We start from the raw sequence: 22,456 nt of genomic DNA on the forward strand, positions 1-22,456 counted from the left end.
TGAGATCTTGTAGTCTAAGCCTGTGGGCCTTTACCTCCATGAGTGTTTTAATTTTTGATGGGGGTTTTGTTTTTCTTTTAAAGCCACTTCATGATTACTCATTTTGTTTGTTTCTTGTACGTATACAGCCAGTTGTATCGTCTCCCTTTAGGGGTGGAAGTAAAGCGCTCTTACAACTTGCATCTCTTAATTTGACAAAGCAAATGGCAAATCAGTGAATACGGCCAGCTTCAGCAAGTAAGTCCATGCAGAGCACTAAAAAGCATTATCCCCAGGTTAACTGTATGTGGAAACCTCAGCTACACTTCCTGAGGAAGAGTTCCAATAACTGGAGAGAAATAGTTTTATTTGTGAATTGTACGACTGCACGGAAATAGCAAAATTTCCTGCTAATTTATATCCTTGAATGATGCCTTTGTTAAAACACTTTTCAGAGTAGAGCCACGTATTAAGGAATAATTCCAATGCACTGCTAATACTTGCAAACGTTTTTAGGATGTCTTTACTTTGTGACTTTTCCTGTGGTCAAAGTGTTGCTAATATAGAAGATAAAGATAAAGAAGATAAAAGGAGATTTATTCCTGTTTCTAGCCCACAGCATAGACTTAAAGGTTCTTGCTTTTATAACTGGTCAAGCTCAAAACTTTGCCTTCCTCAAACACTCTACCGTGTTACACAGTATGAAATTTGATGCAATTCAACTGAATTTTGGGGCTGTAATCTTTTTGAGACAGGATTACACAATGCATAATGCAGTAAGGCTTTGATATAGAGTAGGAAATTGAACCTTTTATGCAATATAAATATCAAGTGCTATCACAGTCTAGCTCTTAGTACAAAAATAACTTCTTTTTTTTTTTTGTTTGAATTGAAGGAACTCTAACCAAAACCCAGGAGCTGAGTGCTACGCAAGGAGCACAGAGCATACAATGCAAGTATTGTGAAAGGTAGTGCCATCTGATGCATGGTATGGAGAGACAGAGGGTGCCCCTAGTGAGCCAGGAGCAGGATTGCCCATAATGGTTTGTCATATGAAGAATGTTTTAACCCAACAGTAGCGCTGCCACTCTTAACAGAGCAAGCAGCACAATAAGCCGTTAGTCCCATTTTGGGACAAGGCTGCAGCGTTCCATCAGGCCTAAAGAATGATGCCTGTCTGACCGTGGCCAGCTGTAGTACTAGCTCTTCCCTTTCTTGGCTTCAGATCCAAAAGAACATCTATCTCATGCCTGCTTGCATGTGGTGAGCAAGGATCCAACTTTGATATTTCTGCAAAGGCCTTGGGATCCAGGGCTGCTTCACTGTGGACATGGACATGGCTGCGTCCATGTGCAAAGACGTACAGCTTACAGCAGTAGCACATCACCTGCTTTCTTAAAGTCGCCATTTCGGGTCTGTCCTGCAAGGTCAGTTGGTGCTCTGTGTGTGCATGTCCCAAGCTTTGCGATGCGGGTGGAGAACGGTCCTTCACTTTGGTTTCCTAAAGCAAGTCAGCAGTTGGGAAACTGAAATCAGTGAAGCTTTAAAGGAATAATTTAATTAAGTTTTGTTAATTTGAAGTTGCTTGGTGGTTTTATGTCTAAGAGAAAGGTTTTTTTATTGTTAGCCATTGAGGAACTTGAAACAAAGGTTAAAATTGCCGTTCATCCTAAAAGGGAACAAAGCTATCATAGAGTTCTGGGCCTTGATAACATTTTTCCTATTAAAAAAAACATACTTGAGGCATAATTTGGCAGGCAAAATTCTTGGTCAAAGACGGGCTGTTACGAAACTTTATAATAAATCAAACGGATGGTTTTGTTCATGTTTTGGTCTGGCCATGACAAATCCTAAACTCTTAACTCATGGTTTATGGGAATGTAGTCATATGTATATTATTGCTGTACACCCACATGCACAGGCAGTAGTACAAATGTGCGGATGAGATATCAGGAACATATAAATAAAGTGGTTGGCCAGTTATCCTAATGTTCTTGAGTAGATCCTTGTTAAAACAGTGCCAGTCAAACTTGTGGATAGATATGGTGTATCGAAGATTACTCGCATTCAGCGATGATGTGTTTCAGGTCACTGTGGGCGATTTGTGGCCATTTAGTGGTTTTGTTTCGTGTTGAGTCAACAACTTGAAATGCAAACCGAGAGCTCAAGTAATCCCTGCTGTCCCCTGATAGTTTCAGGTTGCCTCCAGGCTGCCCTGTTCCAAGAGAGCGGTGTTTGCAGATCCGGTGTTTGCAGATCCGTAAGGCTGTGCCACCTGATCACTCGGGAGCCTGAGGAGGTCTCTGCATGCCTGTGGGAGAGGAACGCTGTAGTTGTCCTGTCTCCTACCACCACACTGGAACTGGAGTTTTCTGGCACTGTTAAAAGATAAAAGCAGGACTTGCTTCGTTGTTCCTGCTTCACATACGTGAGTAGGTGATGCCCTGTCCATCACACATGCCTAGAGAAATGTTGCTGGAAATGATGTTAAAGAACAATTTGCCTTGGGACAAGTCTGGGTCTCTACCTTGTTCTGAACAGGGCACCAGGGCAGCAAGGGGGGCTGGACTGCACCTCTTCCCGAAAGCCTCGCGTTTTGCTCGACGGAAAGCACAATGAGAGCCAGGACTCTGAAATCAGTGGTGATGTACTTGCACGGGCTCAGGCTTTCCGTTTCCCCAGTTTTTTGAAATATTGGCATGCTGGTGGAAGGGCTGGATTATTTAGAAGGAAAGGGCCCTTCTCCCAGGTCAGTAGGATGCTAGTGCTGTGTCCTGAACTTGCCTTGCCAGTTACCTGTGCTTGCACAGAATCTTTCGGGACCTGACTGGGGCTAACTGGAGGATGTGAAAATTACCTGGTTTGGCTGTGTATTGAAACAATGCCAACAACAAAACCTGACTCTCTTGCTTTCCCCCAGTAGATGTCAACTCTCCTTTTATTTCTGTAGCATCTGGGGAGTGGCTACTGTGCTGCTTTAAGTGATGAGTAACTTGCCAAAACAAGTTCAAATGGCGAGCACCTGGGGCAAGGGGAAGCTGCCGCTGGACCCATTTGGCCATCCAAGCAGATAGCACCTTGGCTGTAAAAGTCAGACAGGCAGTGACATGGTACGTGACTGCGTGTCTGCGAAGGTGGCTGCCAAAAACGTTACTGCGAGCGCGTGGGGAAGGCTGTCGTAGTCGTGGCAAGGTGGTAAGTGATGGAGCAGGAGTGGCATCTGTCCATTGATAAGACCGATACAATGTCTCCTCTTTATAGTTTTGTTTATTTGAGTTGAAGTACATACTCGGAAAGCTTCATTAGCTGTTTTAAAACGGATTTGAGTGGAAAGGAAAGCTTCATTGTCTGTCTTACTGGAAAGGTAGGTTTCAAGAGCTATTATGTTTAATGCCTTATTTTTGAGATCGCATCCTCCTCACACCAGTGAGAAGGAGTACAGCTAAGTATATAGGAATGCTGTAACTGTAAACAGATTTATCTGGACATAATGTTAATCCTTTTCAAAGATAGCAGTGCATTAAAACATTAAGTTTGATTATACTTTTAATCACGCTGCTATCCGGCTTTTTCTATCTCTTTCTGGAAGCCCGATGGGGTTTGGTTTTTTGCTTTGAATTTTACAGCCACAAACATGCTTGTCATTGCCTAACAAATAATCACTTCTGGATTGTAAGCCTTCAGGGGCAGGGGTTGTCTGCCCGCTCCCTGCTGGAGAGCCCTCAGTGCAGAGGTTACAATTCCAGCTGGAACATTTGGGTCAAATCATAATATAAATTTAGCAATAGTAAATATTTAAATTGGAGGCTGTATGGATCTGTTGGTGTTGGTGAATGGCAGCAAGCAACACAACTGAGCCTTACTGAACCTTTTTGCAGAGCCAGAAGCTTGCTTGTTAGAGCAGGAATGCTGCAGTCTCAGGGAAGATGGCAAGTCTTTTGGAACATTCTTTCTGTTCTTCAGGCAACATTTTGAATGGGGTTTTGAGAAAATACAGCATAAAAAGGAAGGAGGTGATCTGAACTCATCAGCAAAATTTCAAAACATCAGCCTCCAAATTGTGTTGTAGCATAATTCCTTTTTTTGTGTAAGTACTGAGATTGAAGTACACACCCTGAACCAAACAATTATGGGACTAGATGGACTAAGTAAATAGCTTACCTCTTACAGAAAGCAGCTTAAGTTTAGAAGAGGAAAAAGAAATATAGTAAACTTAAATGACTCCCTTTGAAGATAAATACTTCAGCTTCAGGCATTTCTCCTGGCATGAAACTACTGGAGATTCAGCTATTGGAAGCTTGGCAGGAATGCGGTAACATTAATAAGTCATCCTTCATCTGTTAATCAGTTTTACATGACAAGTCATCGTTGTTACCCATCTGGCAGGATGTCCGAAGCATAGAAGATCTCTTTGCTTGATAAAGAGCAGGTAGGGTTGGGATCAGGCTATCGGTTGTGCAGTGTCTGCCCAGGGTGGGGGGAGACAGGGTGGTGGGAAGGGGTGTCGGAGGCTGCTTAGCAGTTATCTCTAATAGTTTCTGTGACATGGCTTTATGGCTAGTCCTTGTCTTGAGTGAGGAAGTCTCCCTTTTTCCCTGGGGAGAAAAAAGGCTGCGTGACATTTAAGCAGGAACATAATTTGACTATTGTCCCATAAAGAGTTGGAGAGGCTGCGTATTTAAAAACTGAGGGTGCAGCCTATTTACTGAGCTGTAAACTTGCCCCTTTTTTTTTAATCAAGGGAGCTCTATGTTGGCATAGTGGGTAAAAGGAAAGGTAGAATTCTAAGTGTGCTTTTTCATATCTTGATTCTCAGCTGCACTTGGTGTACCTTCCTACTGCTCTTGCCATGGAAAAGATCTTGGCAGAAATAGAGGAACTCTGTGCGAGGAGGAGGCTGCTGTTTATGTGTAGTTTGTTGTGTCGCTGGGTGCTTTTTGGTGGATTTTTTGTGTGTGTGTTTAATTTGCTTTTGTTGTTATTTTTTAATTTGTGACCTTTCCTAGATCACTTTTAGCTAATGGATGTAATGGGAGTGTCACTGCAGGTACCTGAAAATACAGTAGCTTGCATGTGTGCAAATCTTATACATGAAACTTCGGTTTAATGTGTAACCCAGTGAGAGTGACTGTTTGCTGTTCTGTCTGAAGAGATGAGCCAGCTCAGGTAGGGAACAATGGAGCCTGTTCTTTAGTTAAAGGCACTTTTTGTCTGCTCTTGGCTCTAGATCTCCATGAGGATGCTGTAAATGACCCAGTCCAAGGTTGCTGGCATGTCCATTAAAAATAAAAAGAAGGAAAGCATTCATTGAAAATAACTTACTTTAGTTACTCAGTAAACCTGCTTCCATTCTGATGGGAATACAGTTTAGAAATTAAACCTAGACCTTAGTATGAGTTAGGGTGGAGAGGTCATTTTGCCCTTAAGAGGGGCTGTTAAAACCTACAGCAACGTGAACTTCAGCAACACATTTTCTTTGGTTGGCACTCCTTCCTATTCTTTAGGTATGTTTAGGGTGTGTAGTTAAAGGTACTAATATACCCTGTAATAAGATTTGTATCTTTACGTTCTGTGGCTTAAAATCACCAAACTAGCAGCTCTATGCCAAGTTCAATTTCTTACCGCTTTTGAAGTTGCCCCAGTTCCAAGTGAATCCAGAACAAGATGAGACAGGGACTGGCAGCGTGTGTGGCTGTGGATCAGAAAGGAGTATTTTTCAGGGGAGTTGCATGAGTTGCTGAGTGCCATCTCCACTGAGATCAAGCTATTTCATGCAACAAACTTTGTAGCCATGTGGACTTACTTATGTAAAGGCAAATTTAAATAACATCTCAGGGTCTAAACCATTTTCAGCCATTCTGTTTTTCAGATTTGTAAACTAAAAAGGAAATACAATTTTGTTATAATTTTTTCCCCTTTTTCTCTTCAGTCCTTTTAATTACTTTTTAAAAAAATTGTATCACTGGGGCTTTTTTAGTGATAAAATGCAACCTCTAGGGACTAGAGTTACCAGATGTGCTTTTATTTTGGTGTAGCTTGCTTTTGCATCTTGATAAATTCCCAAAGTGCTCTGGTCAGTAGCGGCGCCAGATGTTTTACTGTGTGTTCCTGTACTTAGGATAGTGGTTGTGAAAACACTGCAGAAACATCACTGGCTAAAAGATAGGGGAAGAGCAGATTTTGAAATGGCAAAGAGCTTAATTGTTTAGCACTTGAGCACAAGCAGCTGTTAGTTTGTTGGATGATGTCACTTTTAATTGCATTGTATGTCCATGTCAGCACAGGTTAAATCAACTGCAGTAACTTTCAGCTGTGTCTGTACTTGAGTAAAAGTGCTCAGTGTTAAACTGGGGGTCTTGCACACACATGTTAGGCTGTCTTTTCAAGGTTACCAGTTTGGGTATGTTTTATGTATGTGAAATGAGATACCAAGTGTCCGCTCACTGTTATTGCTGTAATCAGCCTAGGTAAAACAGAAGGTGCTGTTGGAAATCTGATTGCTCAGCCTTAGTGTTGCTACTTCGATCACTAGCAATGTGCTGCCTTGGATAAAAGAAGGGTGAATCCATATTGTGTAAACAATGGTGGTTGTAACAGCAAGTAAGGTTAGGAGTGCATGTGCCAGGGTACGCTAAGGCATGCAACCCCATGTAACGCTACAGGCCTGGGGCAGAGCGGCTGGAGAGCTGCCTGGAGGAAAAGGACCTGGGGGTGTTGGTCAACAGCTGGCTGGGCATGAGCCGGCCGTGTGCCCAGGTGGCCAAGGAGGCCACCAGCCCCGGGCTTGTGTCAGCACTGGTGTGGCCAGCAGGAGCTGGACAGGGATGGGGCCCCTGTACTCAGCACTGGTGAGGCCCCACCTCGAATGCTTGGTTCAGTTTTGGGCCCCTCGGGACAAGAAGGACATTGAGGTGCTGGAGCGTGTCCAGAGAAGGGCAACGGAGCTGGGGAAGGGTCTGGAGCCACGAGTCTTATGAAGGAGCTGGAGGTGTTTAGCCTGGAGAAGAGGAGTCTGAGGGGAGACCTCCTCACTCTCTGCAGCAACCTGAAAGGAGGTTGTAGTGAGGTGGGGGTCGGTCTCTTCTCCCAAGTCACTAGTGATTGATGAGAGCAAATGGCCTCCACTTGTTCCAGGGGAGGTTTAGATTGGATATTGGGAGAAATGTCTTTACTGCAAGAGTGGTCAGGCATTGGAACAGGCTGCCCAGAGAGGGGGTGGAGTCACCATCCCTGGGGGTATTTAAAAGACGTGTAGCTGTGGTGCTCAGGGACATGGTGTAGGGGTGGGCTTGGCAGTGCTGGGTTAATGGTTGGACTTGACGATCTTGAAGGTCTTTTCCAGCCTAAACAATTCTGTGATTATATGTTCTTTGCCTTCATCTGGAAGGCCCCTGTTACTCTGCTGTAAAATTTCTGTTCAGGCGGTTGTGTTTTGCAAGATTCATGTCCTTCCTGAGAGAAATTGCCTGTCAAATGCCTGTGTGTTTATGGACTGTTACTTACTAGGTATGAAAAGCATAAGTTCAGTATTTACTTTTTCTGGGTCTACCCTCAGTCATCTCTCTTGGTTGCTTGCATGTTGCCTTGCTAGGTGGTTTGTTTTGTAACTGTAAAATCACACGTGGTGAACGGACTTGCACTGTAACGCATATAGTTATAATCCTGAGCTCTTTACCAGCTACAGAGACCCGTGCAGAGGGATGCTCACGACCACTCTCCTCTCCACTCATTTCCTTCTCCCATCTCATCTCTCACGCCCTTTATGGTCTCCAGTGCTACTAACCTGCACGAAGTGAGGATGGAGAAGTGTTGCTGAACGTTCAGCTTAGAGTATCTCTGAGCTTTTCAAGGTCAAACTGACAAGTCGTATTCTGAAAGATACTGAGCACTGTACTCCGAAGCCTGGGATAAATGTGAATCAAAACTGAAGCTTGTGCTTCTGGTCAAAGCAGCTGTCTCGTAAGAGCATGGCTCAGGAGTCCTGCCATAGGTAAAGCGGGAAGTTGCTAATTTTCTGTGCTCTGTGGACTTGAATGTGGCAAATGCAGAGTTAATTGTATTAATTTTCGGGTGCATTGTGGAGCTAGTAAGAAGTACAACATTGGGCTCCTGTTTTGAAAGTCATCCTTAAACAGACCTCTGCGGTCACTTACAGCACGACAAGAATGGTTTGAGAGTTTATTGTTAGGGAAATTATGGCTGCTAATACTGATTTTAAATATCACATTGATTACAAAACCATCTGTGTAGGAGTGGTGTATAGCACTAGACCTTCAAAGAGCTGGTAAACAAGGAAGGTTCAGTGTAAACACTTAAATAGCAGGATCCAAAAGTAGGTTAGAGTGTTATACAACCTGAAGAAGCCCAGCGTTCAAGGGCAGAATTTTTGAAGATTTAAAAAAGAAATAAGTTTTTTATAAATGGTTGCTATTTTGACATTGATTGTATAAAGCAAAAATCTTATTTTTGTCTCCAACTTACTGAAGTCTAATATTTCTGTATACAGTCTGAGAGAAATTAGATTTTGATAATTTTTTGTTTACCAAATTACTGTTAGTCATGTTAATGTTGTTCATAAAGATGATGATGGTTCCTTACTTGGGGAATTTACTTACAGTCTATATCAGAGATTATATATTCCCTTTAAGGGAAAGTCCAAAATTATAGCTGTGCAATTTGGGTAGTGGGATGGAGAATTGCAGAGATGGGTTGGTTGTGGGGGTTCTTGTTGTTTTTTGTGTTTGTTTGTTTCTCAAATGATGAGTGTATGAGTGGTGCTAATGAATCCTCCTTAATCAGGTATGTAGTAACAGCATCATATTTTTCCATGTATATTTATATAATGAGATTTAGTTATAATTAAAAGCTATGGAAGTTTTGTTCCTTAGTTGGAATGTTTTTCTCTACAGGAAATCTCCTTTCAGCTTTGTGTTTGTTGCTTTCTCCTTATTCAGTTACCATCCATCACTCCCACAGAGCATCTTGTGGTACACTATCTCTAAAATACTACCTTCACGGTGACACACGATTAATTTTAAGAAAGTCAAATCAGACAGATAAATATCCCATCCCGTAGAAATTTGCTTAGCCTGCAACATCAAATAGGCCAAACAAATAAGAAATTGCTCAGTTAAGGGGTAGCCAAACAAAAATAAACCACCCAGATCTTGCAGATTGATCTAAAACTGGTAGATTAAGCTGCTGTCAGATGTTTAGGGAAGAAATAGAGAGTAGGAATTTTTGTAATTCTAATTTGGTGGAAAAAAAATGGAAATCTTTTTCCATGCAAGTTCTTATGTTAAATCTGTTTCTGATCTTCCTGAGACAAAAGCACTAATCAGGGAGTGTCTGATACCATAAGCCGCGCTCTAGTCCTTGCGTTCTGGTGTTAGTTAATGTTCTGCAATACCTTCTGTTGCTGGAGAAGTAGCGAAACATTTCATACAGTAGAGAAACACTTTAAAAATACCTCTATTTTATGTTATTGTGGAACGTTTCCTTCCTGGGCTTTTCAGGCAATGGGGACACTCAATGCACAAATCCACGCGTAGCCGAATTTCGGGCTTTGATGCTTGGGAAGAGCAGCTGTATCACAGTTGTACCTAAAACTGGTTTTGTTACTTTAGTTGGGTCAGGTAGAGCAAAGCACAATAATCCCCCATGGAAAAAAGCAGAGTTAACTCCTCTTTTTCAAATGGGCTGCTGCTTCTCTACAGCTACCCAGAGGCAGTGCCTCAGCCAACCCACTAGGAGCTGCAGTCCGGGCTAGGCACAGCTGTAACATGCCCGCGACATGAGCGAGGACTATTGCCCTCTATTACCAGATCCCAAAGTCTACTGGTGTTTTGGTTAAACTTCCTTCAGCTTGTTTTAAACTTCTTTTAATGTCAGAAACTGAATAACCAATATAGGCGGTGCATTCTGAGCATACAGACACATTCATATATTCATTCATAGGCTCTTTTCTGAATGACTTCATGCATTATTTTACAAGGGCTCTGGGGCTCTTTACACTTGTTTTGGGAAGGGGGGGAGGGAAGGATGGTGGCATCTTTTTGATCTGTTTGATCTTTGCAGATTATCTGTGGAACAATTGATATTCGCAATGTCCTGGCTAAGAGGAATCTCATAATCCATTCTTATCACATTAAGGCCTAATCGCCTGCCTTAATAGGATAGTGCAGAAGTAGAAAAACAAAGGAAGTAGAAATGGTTGGTGGAAAGAGGGAGTAAAGTATACAGCGGAAATAAATTCAAACCTATAGTCACTTGATCAAAAGCAAGCTAGCAAAGCCTTTTAGTTATGGGAAAACTTTTCTTCTCCTTAATTTCCTGTGGGAAGGGAGAAAACAATTTTGTTCATGGTAGCACTTTTTCTTTTCAACTAGAAATGGGGTGTTTTTTTTTAATAGGAAATTCTTGACCAGTTGCGGTGACAAGGCTAATTCAAGAATCTTTTTGTTTCCTGAAACAAAGTGGGTTTGTTCGGAGTCTTGGGAACCTGAAAATGAAATGAGAGGTTCATGTGCTACAATTCTGGTTTTATTTGTTTGTTTGAACTCTGAATTTGCTTTAAATTTAAATACGCTTTTAAAACAGGAGGGCCGGTGAATTACAGGGGCAGACAGATGAAGTTTTTATCAGTAAGTACAGGAAGAAGTAGGATGTAAATAAACATTAGTGACATACCAATCTGCTGCTTCCTTTTCCTCTAACTTCTGTATTTAAGCTACAACAGTTTCTTAGGAAATAACCCCAATATGTCCACGTTGTATTTCAGCATTTATAGTCTGAAATATGTCAGAAAAATTCACCCAGGCTAATCACATTCTGAGCTCTTTCTATTACAGCTTTTCTGTAAGACTAATGAAAGGGTTATAATTGGGTAAGAAGTATGATTTAAGAAATTAGTTGTTACAGGCCCATGTTAAATCAGCAAGGGTAACTTAGAACAGTTGAATTGTCATTGCCAATTTTTTCTTTTTTGATTCTGTTTTTACTGTAACTTATATAAGTACAAAATAAACAAAGTGGTTTTAGTTCTAGAGTTCCATATCACATTAGCAATGGAACTGGAGGTAGTGCTATGCTGCTTTCAGAACTTTAAGTTTGTCCACCTAAAATCTTAGAAGGCAGCAAGAAACAGTTGTGCTTAGAACAGTTGTGCTTGTTTAGGTTAAAGAATTTTTTTTTTCCCAGAAGAGAGAATGCACCCAGTAGATACCTGGAGGTAATGGATGGAGCTGGGAGAGGTTGATGTTCTTCTAAAGCATCATCCAAGTTATGGAACTGGAGACAAAGGGTGTGGGAGAAAAAAGAATTATTTGCTAAAATTAAATGTCTGCCTTACTTGGTGCATCTGTGCAGCCCTGAAGTTCGTACTGCGATAGGCTTGAATTAAAATCGGTGCTTACTAAAACTAAACTAAAATATGCTATTTTAAAAAGGAGGCTGTGTCCTGAAATTCCATATTGGGAATTAAAAATGATTTCTCTTCAAGAACCACAGTTTTCTAGTTTGGGTCTAGATCTCGGTGTGTTCAGACCCCATGTTCTGCTGAGCCTCAAGGTCCATTCAATGCTGGCGAGCCCTGAAAGGGGCTGAAAGAAGCGCATGCTTTTGCCATGAGAAATCAGGCATTTTGGCTTTTCAGCTGCATAGTACTTTGCTCTTCAGTTTGAGCTAACTGCTTACAAACTTTTTTTGCATCAGGGTTGTGAATAGAGCATGCACTGGTCTTGAGAGGAGACCACCTATAGCAGGGAGTTGCAGGCCCTGCCTCCAGACCAGCTTTTACTTTTACTTTCTTTCACCCTTCCTCCTTTTTTTTTTTTTTTTCTGTTTTTGCTTTTCCTTATGACTGGGTCATCGCTGCAGCTTGTCATGAAACCCCAACCCCAATCTGGCACCCTTAAAAGGAGGTGAAAATTAGAGATGAAAATGCTGTCTACCTACTCCAAGGAATATTCTGGATAGTAGGCTTTCAAAGCAGGTTTTAAAAGCTTTAGTTTAAATTTAACCGTGGAACAACGAAAACCCCCAAATATTAAAACACTGTAGAGACCTGTTGTTCTGAGTACCTCTTAATAGTCTGATTTCTAAGCATCTGCAAAAATAAAAGTTAACTTCTATGGTTATTAGTTTAGTAAAATCAAGCACCAATATATGCAATGATGGATTTAAGAGAGAAAACATTAAATTAATTTGCAGCCTGTGGGCCAGAACGTGTCTTACTTATACTGTGTGTGGGTTTATAGTTTTTCATTTTGGTTTTTAAGACTCAGAACATTTAACTATTTTAGACATGTGAGGACAGAAACCTGTCTTCAGCTCCTGGAATTGATTTTTGCTAGCTAGAAAAAGGTCTGCCTCTCTTTTATGAGACACAGTGTTAGACAGTAATGCCACAGAGTGGTTTTTTGTGTTTTATAACTGCTAATCGCTGCCAAAACAGCAGCTCTTCTGTGAGTATCAGTAACTTGAAAGAAAAGACATGTTCAGAGCACTGAATGGGGTACTTCGCGGTGTAAAGCTCCTGTTACACCACGCTGCCTACAGCCTCACAAAGAGGATTACATGGGCTCTGTTGTGTCTCCTAACCTCTTTTGAAATCATTTTGCGTGCATGCGAGTCAGAGGTCTGGTAGAGGTGATTTTTAGCTTTAGCGTTTTTTTGAATTGTTCTTTCTAAGTCTCTGGCTGGAACCACTTTGTGCACTCTCATTTCGTTTCCATTATTTCAGTGACTTAGAGCAGCCACGTCTGCAGCGCTTGGGTTTCGGTACTTTATCCACGTGTTCTCGTGGCAGAAGCAAAAAAAAACAAAACAAAACAAAAAAAATCACCTTCATTCTGTGAAAGGGATTCTGCAGGTTGTGCCCCAAACCGCAATGAAGTAACTTCCCACGTAATTAGCTAGTGCAAAGTTGAGGGAAAGGCTAGCCCCAGAGGAACACGCAGTAGCAGCTACCCACGTTTGTTACAGCAGGCATCTCATTCCTCCTTCCCATCCCGCTTGCCTCCTTCCCCCTGCGCATTGCATAGCTCTGTGTGCAGAGGCACGGCTGTAGGAACCGTGCATGCCTTGTCCTTGCTAAGCGTTTGGCTCTCTGCTCTCCTGTCGAACTGTTGCGCTAGTAACCTAGTGGACGAGAAGTTCTTGCGGCTGCCAAGGTGGGTGAGACCACAGTGAAAACAGCCTGGAGATCCGTGACAGCATCCCTTCCAAACAGCCTCCAAGAAAGAAAAAAAAAATCTCTACGGGATCCTGCTGCTGTTTTGTGGTTCTCCTGTCCTGGGCAGGCGGCAGCTTTGCCTTTCAAGTAAGGAAGGTCCTTATCTATCTGTTCACATTAGTACAAATGACTAATGCTATTCTTTTGCACATGTTTTTTACATGTTGAAGACAGCGATCCTAGGGCAAGCAGTCATGCTGTGACTCAGTCTAGGATAGCACCTGGAGACATTAAAGGAGATGGGAGTTTGTAGCTAACCTCAAGTAAAGCACTGTGAGGCTTCGGTAGCTGTGGGCTGTGTTACTGATCTGTGTCCTTCAGCACTTCTACAGCAACTACAGCCCTGGGGAATTGTGTGGGGCAAGGCTCAGGAACCATGCTGCCCAGAGGAGGCTCTTGTGGAGCTGGGAGAACTGTAAGAGCCCAGCAATTTGTGTTACTGATGAGGGAGGGGTATTTGACATTCATTTGCCCACTGGAAAATAAAGAGAGGGAGGAGAGCTGGAAGTTCCTTCTGCCCATTCCCTGAGGAACTGAGCCTTAACTTTTACATATTGGCAACTGTGCCAACAGCACCAACTGAGATGAGTGCTGAAGTGAGATAAAACCCTCTCCTCTCCGGCTGCCGTCACCAAATCCCAGGCTAGGTATGCAAAACTAGTAAAAGCTCCTGGGAGGAGAGCGTGGGAGGCCAGGGGCTGGTTCCTCCACCAGGCCCTGTGGTGGAGGAGATGCTTTCATCGGGAGCTCCATGCCGAGCTCTGTACGGTGACCGCTGGCCCTTCCCACAGACCGAGGCCATGGGAGCTGCTTGCACTCGTGCGGGGAAGGAGAGGGGCTAACGCATGCCTTTGACCATATAGGCAGTAGCTCATATTTGAGTTCTGTGTATAGAAATGTCTGTTATCTTCAGAGAAATGTAGGCTAGAAATAATCATGTTGTGTGTTCGTTGCCTGTGACACTGCCCTTTAGTGTGTGTAAGGTGCAGGCCTGTACAAATTGGTATTCCACAAGTTAAAAATGATAAATCTGATGCTTCTTCATGCTGCCTGCTTTGATCTCCTCGTGCTCTGCTAAGCTGTTCTTCTCCCAACCAAAGGGAGCCAGACTCTGCGTGATAATGCACATCCTGTCTCCTTCCCCACTCCGTACATGCAGCGCACAAGCTGCATATTTTACTTTAGAAATGGCAAATTTGGGTCATAAGTTCAGCAGTTAAAAGGATGATTTTACCACATCCTGCTTGCACAGGAAGCTTATTTTTTAAAAAGCTGATAAGTTGAGTCCTAGATTTTGTCAAAACAAAAAGCAAAGCAAGCTATTTAAAGCTGCAAAGAGGTTTGGATTCTCACAGTATCAGTTTGCCACTTTGTCTCACGGTGCATATGTTTAAATTAAAGTGAAAGCCTTACAGCCTGCTCCTGTGCTACCTGGACTAACCAGCATCCTATAATCACCAGGCTGTGATGATAATCTGAAAAAAATATTTTCCCCATTATGTTAAGAAAGAGTTGAGAGGGTTTTTTTTTTTTTCTTGTTTAGCTGGGTTTTATTTTTCTGAGGAAGGATTTTTTCTTCTTTAATTGGGAGGAAAAAAATTTATGCGGTACCGTTTGGTCCAGTGAACAGGTGATAACTGTTTCTCACTGTAAAACATCCAAACACATTTTAAAAATTGTGCCAAATATTCACATAGTAACTGCAAGACTTTCACTTGTGCAGCAGTACTTAAGGTAAAGGAGCCAACCAATCTGGTAAGCAGTGTGGATGCTCAATAGCAAGGGGTGGGAGACATTGACTCTTATTGTGTTAGATGAAAAGAAATGAGAGACCTTGCTTATAATGCAACAAGAGAGCTCAAATGTGCTGTGCAAGTCATGAGCAAGGTGCAAAGCATTTAACAAAAGTTATTTTGTTTAAATGCAAGGTACTACAAAATGATGTTACGGCTGGATTTCATGTGTTCAGAATCAGGCAGTCATTTTTACAGAATTGGATTCTGTGCAGGGTAATCAATTGTTGCTGTTCATGTTACTAATAAATATCAGCTACAGCACTTCACCTTTCAGATATTTCATTTGCACAGAGCAGGCCTTGGTGCTTGTACTGTCAAGTGGCAAAAGTACGTAAGTATCATCTGGCCTGAAATGAGAAGACTGATGTTTTGATGCATAAGTAACACATCATTTCAGTACATAGCATTTGAGAAAACAGTGTTGAGTGGAATAATGGACAATGTGCGACAGGCAACAAAGCGTAATGAAAACTGGAACCTTCTGAGGATCTGCATGTCATGGTGCGATTGCTAGGAAATGCTAAAGTAACCTGCTCACCACTCGACAATACTGATTTTTGTCTTTGTTCTCTTTGTAGGAATGTTTACCCTTGCAGAAGTTGCATCGCTCAATGACATCCAGCCAACGTACCGTATCTTGAAACCATGGTGGGATGTATTCATGGATTATCTAGCTGTTGTTATGTTAATGGTTGCCATTTTTGCTGGAACCATGCAGCTGACCAAAGACCAGGTGGTCTGCTTGCCAGTTTTGCAGTCTACTGTAAATTCAAAAGCACAACCCAGCACGTCAGGGAAGGCTGAGTTTACCACTGTTGAAACAACCACTGCTCAAGGAGAAGAAGCATCAATGAGAACGGTTTCCTTCGGAAGTGCCCCTACTGTAACACCTGACGTACCTCTGAGCAGAGCTACCTCTTCTCAGTATCAACCCACTGAATCAGGCCAGGAGCTGAAGAAGGAGCAGAAAGATTCTTCAGGCCGGAAAACAAATCTGGATTTTCAGCAATACGTATTTATTAACCAGATGTGCTATCATTTGGCTCTTCCTTGGTATTCAAAGTATTTTCCCTATCTTGTTCTCATCCATACTATTATTTTAATAGTCAGTAGCAATTTTTGGTTCAAGTATCCCAAGACTTGCTCAAAAATTGAGCATTTTGTGTCTATATTAGGGAAGTGCTTTGAGTCCCCGTGGACTACAAAAGCATTGTCTGAAACGGCATGTGAGGACTCTGAGGAGAACAAACAGAGGTTAACTGGAGCCCAGTCCCAGCCCAAGTATGTTTCCACTAGCAGTGATGAAGGAAGCCCAAGCGCCAGCACTCCCATGATAACAAAGTCTGGCTTCAAATTTTCAGCTGACAAGCCTATGATTGAGGTTCCCAGTGTCACTATTTTAGATAAGAAAGATGGAGAGCAAGCCAAAGCGCTGTTTGAGAAAGTGCGTAAGTTCCGGGCTCATGTGGAGGACAGTGATCTGATTTACAAGCTCTATGTTGGCCAGACTGTCATCAAGACCGTCAAGTTCATATTTATTCTCTGCTATACTGCAAACTTTGTCAACACCATTAGTTTTGAACACATCTGCAACCCGAAAGTGGAACACCTGATTGGCTACACACAGTTTGAATGTACACACAACATGGCTTACATGTTGAAGAAGCTGCTTATCAGCTATATTTCCCTCATTTGTGTCTATGGTTTTATCTGTCTCTACACACTTTTCTGGCTGTTCCGAATACCTTTAAAAGAATATTCCTTTGAAAAGGTCAGAGAAGAGAGTAGCTTCAGTGATATCCCTGATGTCAAAAATGATTTTGCCTTTCTCTTGCATATGGTAGATCAGTACGACCAGCTGTATTCTAAGCGATTTGGTGTCTTTTTGTCAGAGGTAAGTGAGAACAAACTACGGGAAATTAGTTTAAACCACGAATGGACTTTTGAAAAGCTGCGGCAACATGTTTCCCGCAATGCCCAGGACAAGCAAGAGTTGCATCTTTTCATGCTGTCGGGGGTCCCTGATGCAGTGTTTGAGCTGACGGACCTGGATGTGTTGAAACTGGAGCTGATTCCTGAAGCGAAAATCCCAGCGAAAATTTCCCAGATGACAAATCTTCAGGAGCTTCATCTCTGCCACTGCCCTGCGAAGGTCGAGCAGACTGCCTTCAGCTTCCTCCGGGACCACTTGAGATGCCTTCATGTGAAATTCACAGATGTTGCAGAAATTCCTGCGTGGGTGTATTTGCTCAAAAACCTCTGTGAATTGTACTTGATAGGCAACTTGAACTCTGAAAACAATAAAATGATAGGGCTTGAATCTCTCAGAGAGTTGAGACACCTTAAAATTCTCCACGTGAAGAGCAATTTGACCAAAATTCCCCCCAATATCACAGATGTGGCACCACATCTGACAAAACTAGTCATTCATAATGACGGCACTAAGCTTGTGGTACTCAATAGCCTTAAGAAAATGACTAATGTTGCGGAGTTGGAACTGCAGAACTGTGAACTGGAGAGAATTCCTCATGCCATCTTCAGCCTCTCTAACTTACAAGAACTGGATTTAAAGACAAATAGCATACGCACAATTGAAGAAATCATCAGTTTCCAGCATTTAAAAAGATTGACTTGTTTAAAGCTGTGGCACAATAAAATAGTCAGCATTCCTTCCTCTATTACCCACATAAAGAATTTGGAGTCTCTTTATCTCTCCAATAACAAACTCGAATCCTTACCAACCGCAGTGTTTAGTTTACAGAAACTTAGGTGTTTAGATGTAAGCTACAACTCAATCGCATTGATTCCAGTGGAAATAGGTTTGCTTCAAAATCTGCAGCATTTTCACATCACGGGAAACAAAGTCGACATTTTGCCAAAACAGTTGTTTAAATGTGTTAAATTGAGGACTTTGAGTCTGGGGCAAAACTGTATTACCTCAATCCCAGATAAAGTTAGTCAGCTGGTGCACCTGACTCATCTGGAACTGAAGGGAAACTGCTTGGACCGTCTGCCAGCCACGCTGGGGCAGTGTCAGCTTCTCAGGAAAAGCGGGCTCGTGGTGGAAGATCACCTCTTTGACGCTTTGCCCTCAGAAGTTAAAGAGGTGTTGAACCAAGACACAAGCGTTCCCTTTGCTAACGGGATTTAGGCTGAGGCGAAAGGCTCCCGTAGCTGACTTCCAAAAGGCAAATGCTAAAAAGTATGGCACTTGCGAGACCATGCGTTTTAGAAAGCAGAATTCCTTGGAAGGACTGCTAGCAGGATTAGAAGAGGTGTAACCGAGTGTTCAATGTTTGCAGTGTTTTAAAAGATTATTTCAAAAATTTTTGAGAACCTTAATAATCTCAATTCTTTTTTCCTTAAATTGTTTGTAACTTGGATGCTGCCGCTTTTGAATGTTTACAAATTTGCTTGCCTGCTTAAAGTAAATGATTAAATTGATGACCTTTTCTTACTATGCAAGTTATTCCTTAAGGTCTGGATTTACTTTAGTGCATTATGGGGGGGGAAACCAAGCATAAATGTTGTATGCGGTATGGTTCTAACAGCACTTGAAACACATGTTGATATGTGTTGTTAGTATTTAGCCACCCTCAGCAAATGAAACCAGTTTGGCTGTGCTTTGAACTGCACCACAATCACCGTTTTCCTGCATTAAGGTATGTGGTTTGCATCAGGCCAAGTGTGTTTGCCTTCATTCTTCATCCTCAAGGCCTCATGTTGTCGGGTGAGGTTTCTTCTGTGGTCCGGCGTGCTACTCCTTCACACCAGCAAAGACTGGTCAAGTTCCCGCAGCTGGTCTCCCCCTCAGCTTCCTTCCCTAACGCTCCTCTGTCCCACGCAGCAGTGGGTGGTAAAAGGGAGAATACTGCCACTTGGCTTTCAAGTTGGGGATAGTTTTGATATTTGAACTGTTTTGCAAGGTGACTTCAAAAGCCATGAAACACCAAGTGACTTTACTGCTCATGTTTTGCTCCTCTTCCGAGTTTTCATCTGGGAAACTCCAGGCATTTTATGAGTTGGTGATTGTTTTGTTTCACAGCCCTTGCTTAAGAACCGGGGTGTCTGTTCCATTTACTAGACTAATGACAGAGACGTGACAGTTACGATTTACCCAAACGTGTTTTAGCTTTATCACCTATTGTGGTGTGTCCTCCACACCTGGACTTTAACCATAGGACCACCTTCTCCCCCGCCCCAGCCCAAGTAATTTGATGTTTTTGAACACTTACGCACTGTTAGAAAGCCCTAACTGTGTGCCAGATAAGTCATCAAATAAAGAAAAAAGCAGACAGCAGTGAGCGTGGGATTTTTTTTGTTTGGTTGTTTTTTTGGTGGTGTTTTTTTTAACTGAGTTTGCATTGCCAGAACCATTAAAGAAATATAATCCATTAAATCTGCAAAATCATCAGTTGTAAATCTTGGCCATTTACATTCCATGTGTGCAGAAAAGAAGTACTATGCTGGGAGATGATTACATGATTACTCATGGTTTAAACACAATTCCCTATTGTAGTGTGGTCAGGACTGAACTAGTCTGTAGTTCAAGGGACTGTTCTTCTCACACAGAAATCCTCATGCACAGCGATTTCTACTGTAACTTCACCAGAGCTGCCCTGACTTCCACCACTGTTAACGAGGGGATAGTTTAAGCCTAGGGGCATCGAGCAGTCAGGAACATTTCAAATACTGCTGGTACGAATCTTGCACATTTTATTGTTAATCATTTACTGTTAGTCATGCTGGGAGGACTGTTCTCAGCTGTAGGGAGCAGCCTCTGAATACATACCTGCACCCTATGCTTATGTATGTCAGAAGACCAGTTTATGAAGAGCGGTTTTCCCACTTCTTTTGGGGATAGAGTCTGTTCTCCGCTTGCCAGCAGGTAGTAACCTTGGGACGCTGACGGTTCTGCAACACCAAGTCACAGGTGTGGCAGAATACTAGCAGTTACTGATCTGTCCTCCACTGGGAAATTTAGTGCTAATCCTCAGAATTTTTTTTAAGTAGAAGTTAAGGCTGCAGTGGAATTTTTTTTTTTCAAGAAATTCTCTTCTGTGTTTATTTTTTGCACATAGATCACTTTAAAATTGCTGGACTATTGACTCTTTAGAAAAACTGTGGAATATACTATTGGTGTATGCTTTGTATTTGCTGTTGAGTGTCGTTTCAGCTTCCAAGAAGTTGCTTGTAGGAGGGAGGAAGAGTTGGAGGATGACAAAGTAATTAAAATATTGAGAAACATAGTCCTATTTTTCATCTTTTTTTCTTATTTTAATAGTGGAGTCGCACAGAATGCGGCTGTGGATTGATCCAGCTTTTTTAAAACTTTTTTTGGTGTTTCCAATTCTCCTACTGTCCCTACTGATGTTCAAGAAATAAACCCACGTCCACTTCATCTGAGTATGGTGTACGTAATTTAGACCACTGTTTTGACTAGGTATTAGCCAATGGTACTTCTTTAGACAACTTCCTCCAAAATAAGTGTATGTTAAAGTTAATTTCAGAATTGTGATGCTTGCTCAGCATAAACTCCATTCTTGTTTTTAGGAGAGCTTTCTCAGAGTGGGGAGGAACTGCCCGTCATCCCCACGTTGCCTCCCCCCGGTCCTTCCTCCCCGTTGTGACTGTTTATAATGTTCCTGTTTCCTGCGTGTCAACTGACACAGTCTTGCTTTAACGCCTTGGAAGTTCACCTCTTTTCCATGTAAGGCATGTGAAATATATTTTGCATTTCTATTTGATTTAATAAATAAGACATTTATATCTTCCTCTAATCTTTTTTTTTTTTTAATGGGGGAAAAGTGTGTTTGCATAGTAAAATCTGTTTTCAAGTATCTTATGCTGAATTGTTCTGCGGTGCCTGTAATCTAAGGAAGAGGTATGAGTTGCTGCTCTAGTAAATCCTGTAGGTATGGCTTCTAACTAGGATGAAGTACTTCAGGATAGGGTTTTTTCTTTTTTTTTTTTTTAATATATATGTACTCTAAATGACCTACCACTGTTTTTATTTGGCTCATGGAGTTTTGCAGAATATGTGTATGGCCCTGGAAGAAAAACTACTGTGCTCATTCAGATTGAGAGGAAATAGGATCTTGTCCGTTCTGATTGCTCCTGCCACTGTAATGCATTTCTGTGAAGATCCTTTAGTCTTCCAATAAATTCTCCTTTTGGAAAATACTTTCTGTGGTGCAGAGCCGTGGATGTCCTGAGCGTAAGGTGGTGTAAGGGAGGATGCTGACAAGGCTTTCTGCTGCTAAAAAAACGGCTTTGCAGTCTTGAGCTGCCCTCTCTGGTAGCAAAGGGGGAAGGCCAGACGCTTGAAGTCATGCCTGGTTATGGGGGACTCACTTTGTGGACTGTATTTTTATTAAAGTCTTACAGAAACAGCTGCTCTGTATGTTGTGTTTCCATGGATGCGCACAGAAGTTAGTGGTGTACGGTCATGTGAAGGCCGTGGGCTAGACTGTGATTCCTTTACTTAAAGCAAAGCAAATGAAGTTCTCCTACAGTTGTGGTGTTGACCATCATCCTGGTTTCTTGCAGAAGCAGATTTTAGCTTTCAGACTTCCCAGTTCTCAAGACAGGGAGCTGTGCAGGAACCTGACAGTCCTGAGTGTTGCTGTGAACATGAAAAATAAGGCTTCTGTCGTGTTTGTGCCCATGAGGGAGCTGAAGATGAGAACAAAAGCCTCAAATTTGCTGAGGTATCCCAGTGTCGATGGCACAGTGGCAGTGGGCTGAAGGGTAGCTTATCTGAGCTGCCGTCACCCAGTGTGATGGTATTATTGCCTGTGCAACAACTGGCCTTGAAGATAACGTGGGACACAGCGCTGCTCTTCAGCCTGAAGCAAGGAGGGAGGTTAAACTTGAGACCCGTTTTTGGTTTTGGCACAAGCTTCTCCTCACCTGGGAAAAAGGACATTAAAAATATTTAAATTTCCTGTCTGTAAGCTGGGGATTCTTTAATGGAGGTAAAATGCATGAATGATTGTGAAAAACACAAATCCAGTAGAAATGAGGTCATGTAGAAAGATTCAAGAGGCACAGGCAGTCTCGTCATTAGCTGCATGACAGAGCCCTATCAACGCGTTCCTAATGTGTGGTCCCAGAACAATTTGATTTAGACAGCAAGCTATCATAGGTGGGACTAGAAGATATCTCAAGATGTCGTTAAGCCTGCCACCCTGCCTCGTGCAGGAATAAGGTTCCCTAACTCATTCCTGCCAGGTGTTTGGCAAGATGTAGGAACGGATTGGGCAGTAACGGAGAGTCCGGTCTCTCTAGGCAAGCTGTTTCTTTAATCACCCTCCCCGTTGAAGAAACGCAGCTAGAACCTTAGCCAGGCAGCAACTGCTGATGCTCTGATTAGGCCAACCCAAATGATTAGAAATGTGTTAATCTATTTGCTTGCAGAAGCACAGACTGAGTCAGACCTGGGTGT

The 22,456-nt window shown here is 42.3% G+C and overlaps 1 protein-coding gene across 4 annotated transcripts in view; it reads left to right on the forward strand.

Annotated features, from left to right (window-relative positions):
- Nucleotides 1–20,783, forward strand: part of LRRC8D (leucine rich repeat containing 8 VRAC subunit D) — a 55,143-nt gene extending 34,360 nt beyond the window's left edge. For all 4 annotated transcript variants that reach the window (XM_075098083.1, XM_075098081.1, XM_075098082.1 and 1 more), the window contains one exon: nt 15,588–20,783. In XM_075098083.1, coding sequence (XP_074954184.1) covers nt 15,590–18,160 — 2,571 coding nt within the window. In that variant the 5' untranslated portion in view covers nt 15,588–15,589 and the 3' untranslated portion in view covers nt 18,161–20,783. The remainder of the gene's footprint in view (nt 1–15,587) is intronic.
- Nucleotides 20,784–22,456: the final 1,673 nt, after the last annotated feature.

This window comes from Phalacrocorax aristotelis, chromosome 6, assembly GCF_949628215.1.
Source record: "Phalacrocorax aristotelis chromosome 6, bGulAri2.1, whole genome shotgun sequence".
Lineage (NCBI taxonomy): Eukaryota > Metazoa > Chordata > Aves > Suliformes > Phalacrocoracidae > Phalacrocorax > Phalacrocorax aristotelis.